This window comes from Callorhinus ursinus, unplaced genomic scaffold (assembly GCF_003265705.2).
Source record: "Callorhinus ursinus isolate GAN/ISIS: 27379988/994484 unplaced genomic scaffold, GSC_fseal_2.0 scaffold17, whole genome shotgun sequence".
Taxonomy (NCBI): Eukaryota; Metazoa; Chordata; class Mammalia; order Carnivora; family Otariidae; genus Callorhinus; species Callorhinus ursinus.
This window is the reverse complement of record NW_027397079.1, coordinates 17,271,952-17,283,636: the sequence shown is the minus strand read 5'-3', so window position 1 is coordinate 17,283,636 and position 11,685 is coordinate 17,271,952. Positions and strand designations below refer to the sequence as shown.

The window sequence follows — 11,685 nt, the reverse complement described above, 5'->3', positions numbered from 1 at the left end:
TTCAGAAAACCCATCTCTTTCTTGGAAAAGTGAATCTTTTACACTTGGCAGAACAAAACCCAAGCTTACTGGCTCTTCACCCCCAAGTGAGTCAGGCAGTAGTAGTTTTTCATGACCATGCAGGTGAGGAAGAGAGAAGAAATTACCAGCTCTTAAGATAGATTGAGTTCCAGAGCCGGCAGTCCGATAAGAGTGACCCAGTCCCAACACTGTGCTAGAATCAGGAGTCACTTACCTTCCATTCTGTCTCACAATCAGAAGGAAACACTTGTAAATCACATTCTTTTGCCATTTTATTTCACAACAAATAATCATGGAAATGTTCATTTTTTATCTCCCATTATTAGGATTGTTACTGAATGCTGAAAGCCCACCTCTGCATGACATTCTCCTCAGCAGCTTTTGTGTGCATTGTCTCTTTTTGCCCTTATGACAAGGACATGAAGTAGATACCACTCTCCACATGTTTGCAGACGAGAACCCCGAGGCTCACTATTTGACTTGGACCCAAGCTGTTAAACTTACGTTACAAACTGGGCTCTTTCCCACCTCTATAAAGCTTCTTCATGCCAGTGTCTTCATCAAAGACCAGTATGCCCAACACCGGGCTGTGTTTTCTCTAAAATCCAGTCCACATACTCAGCAACTTTGGTGTAGACACCTGGATGTTCTCTGCGGGCACAGCCTTCACCCCAACTGGTGATACCCACCAAATGCCAGATTCCATTGTGTTTACAAACTAAGGGACCGCCTGAATCCCCCTGTGTCACAGTGGGTGGAAAAACAAAGTAATGGAAAATATGACAGTTGTGCCTTTAAAATTCTGTAGTCACACTGCATACAACACACATACAGTTCCTTATAGTTCTTCAGGTGTCTTATGTTCCTCATTAGCTGTTGGACGTGATGAAAATAATTTAATTCAATAATGCATGGTTGAATTTTCTGTTTAGTCCAACAAGGAAATGTTGACATCATAATCTCAATGTCAAATGGATCTAATGCTCTAATATTTTAGTACAATTATATGTACAATGATACTCCCTTAAACATAATATGCTTCTGCACAGACTGTAACATATATATAATGAAAATTGTATATATGCATATATATATTCAGTTCATCAAAGGTTGCTTATGAAATTGTTGGATTATTTGGCTCTGAATTTTTAAAGAAAGATATAATGAAATATACTATGGAGAATATATTTTACGGTTGATTTTCTCAAGCAGACCACTGTGTGTTTTTTCATAATTGAACGTATTACCTTACAGGCATCTTTCCCTCCTTCTTCATAGCCAGCACAGATCATCTGTTTCGTTACTTCATAATCTCTATATTTTTTCTGGCATTCTTCGCTTGGTACCAAAGGAATATTTGCCTTTTGCAGGGTATTTTGGATTTCCCCTATGAGGTAACCAATATGAAATTTCAGAAGGAGGGAATACAGCGAGTATGAAAATACTAAAGTCTTAAAAACAAATCAGAATAATGAACTTTTCATTAAGGTCATTTCTTTAGATAAGAATAGTAAGGGTGAAAAAGTAGAGTTAATCACACCAACAGAGAGAGAGAGAGAGAGAGAGAGAGAGAGAGAGAAAGAGAGAGTAAAAGAGAAAGAAATTGAGAAACAGAGAAAAGAAACAGAGAGAGAGAGAGCATGCGCATTGCCTCTGCTGTGCAACGTTAGGACAACCCCAGCACCCTAGGCTGACCAAAGATTCTCTGCCATCCTCTTATCTCAATAGAAACCTCTCACAAATTCCCTCCTATCACCTCCAACCCAAAAGCTGGACGTTCTTACATTTCAGTTCTTGTTTTATATATTCAACACAATCATTTTAAGATATATGATTTGGGGAAAAAAAAAAAACCTACCAAGCCTCTGGCAACAGAGGAGTATTTTGTTCTTCGAGTAAATGCAAGTATTTCCCATTAAGAACAATTTATTTACAAATAATTAAATTTCCACCAGTGTCCAGGTTCCCCTTGAACATATGTTGGGAGCTTTCCTTGTTTAGTTAAGATTACTCTTAAAATTTCTTCCTGTCTTAAGGTACTAGTCAAAAACTTGAAAAAATTGAATTCATTGAATAAAAGACTACATTAGGAAAGAAGGAAAGAGCTTGACATCCTTAAATATGTAAAGAATGATGCAAATATTATTCCTTATATTGTCTATCAGGAACAAAATTTTGAAAAGGGAGAATAGTCTGTTTCCTGGGAAATTCAAGGGCAACTGAGATACACCAACTACCCATGAGCAGGAGTTCTTAAACTGGGGTCCACCGAAAGAATTCACTTGCTCTATAAACTTGGATAGGAAAATATCTTTATTTTCGCCAATCTCCAATGGAAGTCTAAAACTACCTTCAGTTTTGAATGCAGGCAATAAAAATGGGAGTATTAGCAGTATCGATGACTTCGCCATCCGTAGAGAGTGCAGATATTTTTGCATCACAGTCGTGATATTTTCACATGACGGTCATGACCGGTAGTGGAAAATAACAGCTGCCCTCACCACAATTTCACAATTATGGTAGTTACTTGAAAAGCTTGCTATTTAACATATTAGTAAAGAAACTCATGTGTTGTCATATCACATCTTTTAAAAGTATTTTGATGACTCTGTTGCAATTTCGTTGGCTTCCTTCATATTTCTGTGTGTCTTCTTTAAGTGTTCAAAAGCACCATTACAGAAGTTGCTCACCAGCTTCATCAGATTGCAGGAAGGACGCATGCAACAACAACAACAACAAAAGATTTACAGCCTTCCAGAAAGAGAGATGGTGTGCCTGCCTATATTCCTGGCCCTTAGTATGAAGGCAGAGCGACAGCACTGAGAGATGGGAACATTATTAACAGTGAGGACACAATAAGCTTGAGTGGTCTTGTTACCGCTCTATGGGACCAGTCCTTTATGCGAAGTCGAACAAGTGATCTTGATTAGTAAGTAAGATGCTTAAAAGGTAACCTTATAAATTTTTCCAGCCCCAAACAAAAATACATCTCAGAAATCACTGAGTAAATATTTGAGAATGGATAGATTGGAAAGGTCATGAGTTTGAAGAAAATTTCGAAATTTCAGACAGAGGCCAGTTAAACGGATTCACTCCATGTACTTTAACATAAAAGACTTGTTTTAAGAACAACATTTAAAATGTCATGCTGTACCTTTTTCTTTTGTGAAGCCCCATCCAGTTACCCAGCAATTAGTATAAATTGTATTTGTATCGGCTTTGGAAGGTAGGCATATTGGTTTTTGGAATTCTGAAAGGTAATTTTGAGATTAGAGTTTGGTTAAATGAAGTTATGGATATTGACCAAAAATACACACTTTCCTTTTCCCATATTCTCTTTCCATAGGGTAGCACCAAGAAGAATGACCCTTTTCCTTTCTGCTCAGTTGCTAAGGTCAGTGATTTAAGAAAATTTCTCATCATCAGACTCATTTTCATATGACCTTTTTGGTGTCGGACTTTCTGGATTAAACCTTAAAACTTGGAACAAAAATTTCTGTCAAACGCATTTAGAAGTTTGTGTGTTTTACCATGTGTGTGACACTTTTAATAGTAATAACAGAGTGTTTCCACTGTTACAGGCACTATTTTAAGTGCTGTTTAAGTGCTTTAACTTATTAAGTAGCAATTTTTATAACAAACCAACAGGTGACTGTCATGCTCATTTTACAGATGAGGAAATTCAAGGTGCGAAGAGGTAAAAGCAACTTGCCTGAGGTCACAGAATCGTTACGGGACACAGGGGGCATTCACCAACTGGGGAGCATTGTCCCACAGAGGCCACACCTCCCACCATCACACTACCTGCTTCCCAGAGCTTCCTGCTGCTTCTATGTCTCTACTCAAGTTAGACCTGGGAATTAGTACCTGGCCCTTCTTACCTTTATACATTCCTAATATGCTCAAAGCAATAGTAATCCTGCTATTCTTGTCAAAGGGAGCCGTGCTTCCCAAACGGCCAAGACATCCACCAGGTGTATTATTTCAATAATGTTTATGCAGTTCTATTCCTACCTGAAGAAATCAATTACTATTTCTTACCCCCTGAGTAGAAGAGATTTATCCAAGTCACAGGTGTCTCCCTTGGCAATTCCTCACCTTTCCCCCAACTCCACCAACCAGAAAACAAGGATAATCTGTCTAGATTCTGCCGTCTCGTTCAAATTGATGTGCAAATTTAAACCGCCGAACTCAAAACCGCCGAACTCAGCTGTATAGCTTCTCCTCAAATATGCTACGTACCCGTATAATTCAAAGGAGTCTCAAGTTTTATTAAGGCAATATCATGACCATGGCCATCTGAGATTTTGTAATTTTGGTGAATAATAAGCTCTTTTATTTGTGAGAAAGGTGTTTCTTTTGTTATCTCTGACAGATTTAAAATGCCACTATAAATGCGCCAAACATTTGACAAGGGAAGCCTAGGAAGGAAAAATAAAGACCTATTTGAAACCAGAAAGACCAGCCTTTCATGTTGGCCCATTTTCCTTTCAACTTTACCTTTTGAAAATAGTACTTTTCTGGGAAGAAAATACTACATACAGCATATTTTTACTATCTAATTTCTCTTCCACACAATTTGTCATCACCACCAGCAGCAGTACTGAATCCCTGAAGATTTAGTTAAAAACACTGAAAATGTACATTTGTGTAGTTATTTCATGTTACTGTAAGTGAAAATACAAGAACGTTGCTGTCCCAAATCTGAGAGAAACCGGTTGGGAGAGATTCACAGTTTATTATGGGAAAATCCTGCCCAGTTCAGCAAAGCTGAAAGCAATTGCTTCCATGAAATCCAGAATATCCAGAATTGTCAAGAGGTCAGATTGATTTTACACAAGCCCCCCTCATTGGGCAAATTTAGGGAGGCCTCAGTGTTATTTAAAAGTTCTCTGTCTAGGGCGCCTGGGTGGCTCAGTTGGTTAAGCATCTGCCTTTGGCTCAGGTCATGATCCCGGGGTCCCGGGACTGAGCCCCGCCTCAGGGTCCCCGCTCAGTGGGGAGTCTGCTTTCCCCTTAGACCCTGCCCTCTCCCGTGCTATCTCCCTTTCACTCTCTCTCTCTCAAATAAATAAAATCTTAAAAAAAATAAATAAAAGTTCTCTGTCCAGGCTTCCAGTTGCAGCAAGGCAAGTGGGAACACCAGGCACAGGGCTCTGAGAGGAACTCCAGGGTGATTTCAGAAAGTAGTAGACAAGCCAGGAATCACCAGCTTCTGTAAGGCCAAGCTGAGGAAAACAGGGCCTCCCACTGGAGACCACTGAGCAGGAGAGGCAGAGAGAAATTTCCCAAGAACCTGGAGGATTCCCCACCCCTGTCATCTTGGAGAGAGCCCAGTCCTGACACGGAGAAGAGCCACCTGCAAAATGGACAAGTGACAAGCTGGGCCGTGAACCCGGCACCCTGAGCAGGTGCCACCAGCCTGTGGGGATCTCAGAAGACCCCCCGCTCGAACTGCCAATCCTCCAGTTTGCCTTGGGCTGTTAGGGAAAATTATTTGTACGCTTAATGAAAATAAAGCACACTTCATGGCATGGCCAAAAAACAAAATCAGAATACAATAAAAATAAATATAAAAAATCAATTAAATATCTGTATTTTGAGAAGTGTGAAAATTTAAATTAATTCTTTTTTTAAAAAGATCTTATTTATTTATTTGAGAGAGAGAGAGTACGAGCAGGGGGAGGGGCGGAGGGACAAGCCGACTCCCCGCTGAGTGCAGAGCCCACGTCCAACTCAATCCCAGGACCCTGGGATCATGACCTTAGCCAAAGCCAGATGCTTAACCAGCTAAGCCACCCAGGCGCCCCTAAATTTTAAAATATGAATACCTACAAAGGAAACCTAAAATTATGATCTAAAGCAGAGTCTTATCTTTGGTAAAGACTTGGACATTTTTATCATCATTGAGAGGTGCAAGATGTATTTGCATGAAACTCTAGAGAAAATCATGCAGATAGGGGCAAAGTGGTTTTCTTTCAATTAAATCAGTGTTTTTGTGTATATTATCTCTTATAAAGTCTTATTCTTATTTAATTATAGCTTATTTTTTTGTAATTTTTATGTTCCAGGTATAGTGCTAAGGACTTTAAGTGTGTCACTTAACCCTTTTAATAACTCATGAATTAGATATCATTATTATTCATATTTCACAGGTAGGGAAATAAAGCGAAAAGAGATTTACAAATCACCCAAGGTCACTCATACCTCTAATAAGTGACAGAGCTTGGACTCAAGCCCTGTTCTAACTACAAAGTCTAAGTGTTTTAGAATATTATATCCAATTTTACTCACTGAACTATATAGGGTAATAAATTTGCATTTTTGTTTTCATTATTAATATTATTCAGTACCTTTGTGAATTGAAAAGCTGAAAGTAAAGTCTCTGTGGGCCTGGAAATTAAGTCTTTGAAGAATATATTTGGGGAGTGGTGGATGGAGGTGGTAGCAGGGCGGGCATTTTTTCCTTGTTCTTTAACGCAGGAGTGACATGCCCCCAGGAGTATCAGTCCTGCAAACAGACCACGCTGTGTTCTGCTGGGTCAGATCATTCAGTGCTCAGGACAGGCCCTATGAGCTATTCGACATTTTGAATACCAGCCCTGCTTTAAAATGTCTTTTGTCAAAAACTAAACTTTGATTAATACACTGACATGATGATTGAGACACTGATCACAGATTCCTCAAAACAAAAAGGCAAGTTAAGACCCTGGATAAGTTGCATCCAAAACTTACCCATCAAAGCAATGGGCAGCAGTTAGGACCCACTGGTGTCCAATGATTGACCCTCCACACAGGTGGCTCTGAGCTCTCAGCTTCACTTGCAGGCTGACTTGCCAGGGCCACTCTCCCCAAGAAGAGTTGGTTCCTCCAACAATGCGTGTGTTTGTTTTTGTTGTGCAGACTAAAAAGAGAGTCTTGACATTAACAGTTGGAATTCGAGGTGAGTCAGAGTTCACTTCAGCCAAGGAAAACAAAATACATAATAATTCTATTATGTCAGACTAAGCAAGCTATCAAGACAACACAGCCTTCCCTTTACGGTTCCATGAAAAAGTGAGGCTTACTCACCAGAACCATCCCCACTTCTACACAACCTCAAAGAATAACCAGAGCTTGCTCGTGTCCCATACGTGATCCTAGTTGGGGAACCGTCCAAAGATAATCGTAAGGAACACTTGCACCTAGATAAAATGATCGGTATAAAGATTAAACCTTCACAGAGGGGGATAATTCATGAAATTGTATTGCTGACGGTCTTTGAAAAATAGAATTTCACTAACTTCTCTTCTCTACAGTCTTCTGGGCGTAAAGAATAAGTAAAAAACTGACAGCGAATCATCTTTGTACAAGTCTCTTGGCAAACACTCACTCCTTCCACAAAGGTCACATTCAGTTCTTCCCCTTCAAAATCAACTCCTGAGTAAATTTTGGAATGACAAGGCTCTGTGTGAATTAGAGACATAGAGAGATATAAAATGAAGACAGCGATAAACCCACATTTACCCAGGTTTTCGCTACTGAGGTTTGTTTCATTGCTATTACTTGTTAGAAGATCATAAAGTATATCACATTTTATGTACTATTATTATTGAATCACATTACCAGGTAAGGTTTTGCAGGTTAAAAGGCTATATCCAGATATGGCGTTTTCCTGAGGAGTAGGGGAACTTGGTGTCCCGCTTTGGGAAGTCTTAAGAAAGCAAACATTTCTATTAAAAAAAAAAAGCAAAAGAGAGAGAAACAAAACTGCATTAAAGCAAACACAAAAGCACTTCGTATTTTGAAAAGCACCTCTGCAAATTTTATTCCTCTGAGAAACACTTTTCAAAGTAAAGCAGACCACAGGACTCTAATAAATCACAGAGATCAAATGTAAACCAAGCCACATCTCCCTCTGAAGAAAACTGATAGGGCACAGATAACCTGGGAAGAGGAGAATGGTAAAGTTCCACCTTCTCACTGAAAAGAAAGAGCCAAGACCAAATTCTGGGGGTTTCTGCTGCTGATGCTGTTGTATAACTATGAACCTTTCTCTTAGGACCACCTATGTATAGAAGGAAAAGGGAAGGGGCGCCTGAGTGGCTCAGTCAGTTAGGGGTCTGCCTTCGGCTCAGGTCATGGTCCCAAGGGTCCTGGGATCGAGCCCCGTATCTTGTTCCCTGCTCCGCGGGAAGCCTGCTTCTCCCTCTCCCACTCCCCCTGCTTGTGTTCCCTCTCTTCACTGTGTCTCTCTTTCTCTCTCTGTTAAATAAATAAATAAATAAAATCTTAAAAAAAAAAAGGCAGTTATCGGAGGGTAAAGAGGTCAATCAGGATAAACAGGGCTCTAGTTTCTGAAACACAGGAATCAGAGACAACATTAATGGATATGCTGCCAGTGAGTGGGTTTTACTTCAAGTTAATAAGACAAAACATTAAGATCAGTAAGAAAGATATGGGATCCTTTTCTTCCATGGATCCAGTGTTATGTTTCAGGAAGAGAAGGTAAGTGGAAAAGTCGGCTGAGCTCTTAACTAATCTACACCTGGCAGGAAAGGACCTACTTAACCCATGGCTTCAAGCGCTCTGAGGGAAATGAACAAAAGTTTTCAAAGATTCAAACTATAAAATTACAGTGATGACAGGACAGTAGCAAATGTTACAGTCTTACTCACCTTTGTGGTTCTAGATGCCACGCCTTTGTGTAGAACGTAAAGAAGAGGCAGCTGGGATGGTAGGTGCAAATGGTTTGACATACAAAAGCATCTGGGGTGACAGCTCTGGCGATGTCCACATCTGAAAATGTGAGGTGCTGGAAAATGTCCATGCGGCAACCTGGGAACTCACAGATGGAAGACAGTCCTCAGCAAGTGACGCGACGCTCAAGGGACCTGTCCTTTGTCATCATAACTGAGGAAATTATGACTGTTATTTATAGTACCAGATATCCTAAGTGAAAACAGTGTCCATTAAAATATCCTCAGACTTGTTGTTTGCCATCTGGAAGAAGGAAAAATTGGTCTAAATCTGATAAGAGATGGACTCCTATGTCAGAGAAATGAAATACCTCAACCTAGGCTCTCAGCTTCATCCTGACCCGTGCAAAATATTTAGGTTACTTAGCATATGCTCAGAGTTTCTTTCTTATTACCCTGACCCTGAATTCCAGATTTTAGTAGAGAAGGTTTTATGTTACATTTTCCCGAATATTATGAAAAAGATTTTAATAAAAACAGATTAACAAAAATATCAAGTAGCTAACAAAAATGCCATGTGCCCATTGAAATTAGAACAGGAGAAAGCCCACTTTCATTAACTGTATATAATCTTATTTTTTAAAATATTTGATTTATTTATGAAAGAGAGAGCGAGAGAGAGAGAGAGAGGAGGAACAAGCAGACTCCACAGTGAGCGCCAAGCCTGACACAGGGCTCCATCTCAGGTCTGTGAGATCAAGACCTGAGCCGAAACCAAGAGTCGCATGCTTAGCTGACTGAGCCACCCAGGTGCCCCAAATCTTATGCTTAATTACACTTTTATTTGTGTTCATATTATTTACTCAGTTTACTCAATTTGATGACATAAATTTTATTAAAATTATGGAATAATGATAGCAATTATAAGAAGGACAGAAAGAGTCCTGATTTAAATGAACATAGTTGTATCAAGAGAAAGTACCTCCCATGACATAATATCTACAGAGGGGCAGTCTAGGAAATTAGGCCTCCACTAATTAAATCTTTCAAAAAAGAAAGCAAAACACAGACTCTGGAAGCTGGAAGAGAATTTACAGTCATCCATGCCAACCTACAATTACATTCCCTGAAGGACGTCCCTGACAAGTTGTTTACCTTTTACTAAGATATTTATAGTGATGAGGAGCTCATCAATTCTTTTCTGGACCATTCTAGGTGTTAGGAATGTTTTTCCTATTTTCTTCATAGGAGCATCTACCTTAATCTGCCTGATGGAACCACACAGATTAATCTAATCTCTAATGAAAGCCCTCTATAAACAAAAAATTAAGACAGTCATCCTGATCTTTTTCAGGTTAAATGCCTTTAACCTATTCCTCTAGCCAGTTTGTGTTTTCCATTACTTCTAGATATCTTACTCTCCTGGTTACCCCCTTTGGAAGTGCTCAGGGTTGACCATTGCTACACACAAAATATGCAACCCAGAGCTGTATACAATGTTTCGGTCACTCCCTGACCCATCCAGATGACACAAATACAGGAGCTATCTTGTTAAGACCATTTCCTTTTTTAAAGCTAGTTTTTTGGTTTCATTTGTTTTGTTTTGTTTTATCAAAAGCACTACAGGATGTGAGTGGGAATGACAGAGGAAGGACCTCTGAAAATCCTCTCCTCCATAGAAGTAATGAGAGCATGGGCAAAATTGTCAAAATCATTGTTTTCAGAACTCTAGAAATTAATCAAAATTAATCAAATTATAACAGTCCAGGAGTACCTATTCAAGAAAAACAGCTGATTATCTATAGGAACAGTGAGTTTTGCGGGGTTTTAATTTGCCTTGTTCCCATTCTCCTCTCCCCAACACCATGGAAGCCTTGAAAACAGCCCCACAATCATGCTGGAAACCAGCCAGTAGTCTAGCAGCCCTAGAGGGGGCAGAGTGGGTTTGGGGCTACTCCAATACTCCATCCCCATCCCCAGTTAAACACCATTATTTGCCCTGTCTGGAAATTCTCAGGAAAATTCCACTCACAAGGATTGAGTTTATTTGACATGACTCAGAGATTTCTTCATTATTGACAGCTTTTTCCTTGCAAGTGTTTGTCAAGAACAAAGAAAAAAAAAAAACAAACAAAAAGTGCCAATTACGTAACATTGCAGCTTCCTAGGGCAACAGTAATAGCTGGAGCAAACAACAAGCTGACAAAATTCTTAAAAGGAAAATGAAGGGAAAGAGGGTGGTGGTGAAAACCTTTGCCATATTCCTGGGAATCTAGAAGGCCATATACAAGTACAGGGCTGCATGACCAGGGCTGTGCACATGTCCATGAGAGATCTGAGAAAGTCCTAAGCCCTCAGGCTGGCTGATGTTTCGCCCTGGGTCAGCAGAAAGCAAAGGCCAAGGCAAAGTTGCGAAATGCCTGTCTGCACATTGATGGCCTGCCTGACACTCCCAAAAATACCCATCAAAGGCTGAGAAACTTACTGGTTCCGGGCATGTAAGGACTGGAGGAGAATGGAAACAAATAGGAAAAGAGATGCCCAGTTGCCAACTTCCCAATCTCCCTCAGGGGGGTCCTCACCCAGCACCTGCTGAGGAGTTTGGCAGAAGTTGGCACTGGATACTGTGTAGCATCGAGTATTGGTGATTCAGTTTCAGTAACATCTTATCACTAACATGCTGGTCACTAAATAAGGTGGAAGGCCATGACAATTTTCTGGATAATTGAATTGAGATTACCTAAATGTCTGAAACTACAGCACTTTCTTGATTCATTATGGTTGAGTCATTTCACTAGACAACGGACACCACCAAGAAATGACCCTATGGTTTTCTCTGCAGTGTCGCTGCACTCATCCCCTATTACTGCTGTAACAAATTATCACAAACCCAGTGACTGCAAATAACACAAATTTAGTATCTCGCAGTTCTGAAGGTCAGAAGCCTGCGTCTCACCAGGCTACAGTCAAGATGTAGGCAGGGGGG

At 40.0% G+C, this 11,685-nt stretch overlaps 1 protein-coding gene across 1 annotated transcript in view; it reads right to left on the bottom strand.

Moving 5' to 3' along the window:
- Positions 1-11,685, bottom strand: part of KLKB1 (kallikrein B1) — a 22,543-nt gene continuing 10,858 nt past the window's right edge. Inside the window, exons 7-15 of the mRNA XM_025886107.2 lie at positions 8,679-8,838; positions 7,627-7,733; positions 7,305-7,467; positions 7,093-7,205; positions 6,757-6,925; positions 4,264-4,442; positions 3,176-3,271; positions 1,269-1,408; positions 1-761 (exon numbers count right to left, since the gene is read on the bottom strand). Of these exons, the coding sequence (XP_025741892.2) occupies positions 582-761; positions 1,269-1,408; positions 3,176-3,271; positions 4,264-4,442; positions 6,757-6,925; positions 7,093-7,205; positions 7,305-7,467; positions 7,627-7,733; positions 8,679-8,838 (1,307 nt within the window). The 3' untranslated portion in view covers positions 1-581. The remainder of the gene's footprint in view (positions 762-1,268; positions 1,409-3,175; positions 3,272-4,263; positions 4,443-6,756; positions 6,926-7,092; positions 7,206-7,304; positions 7,468-7,626; positions 7,734-8,678; positions 8,839-11,685) is intronic.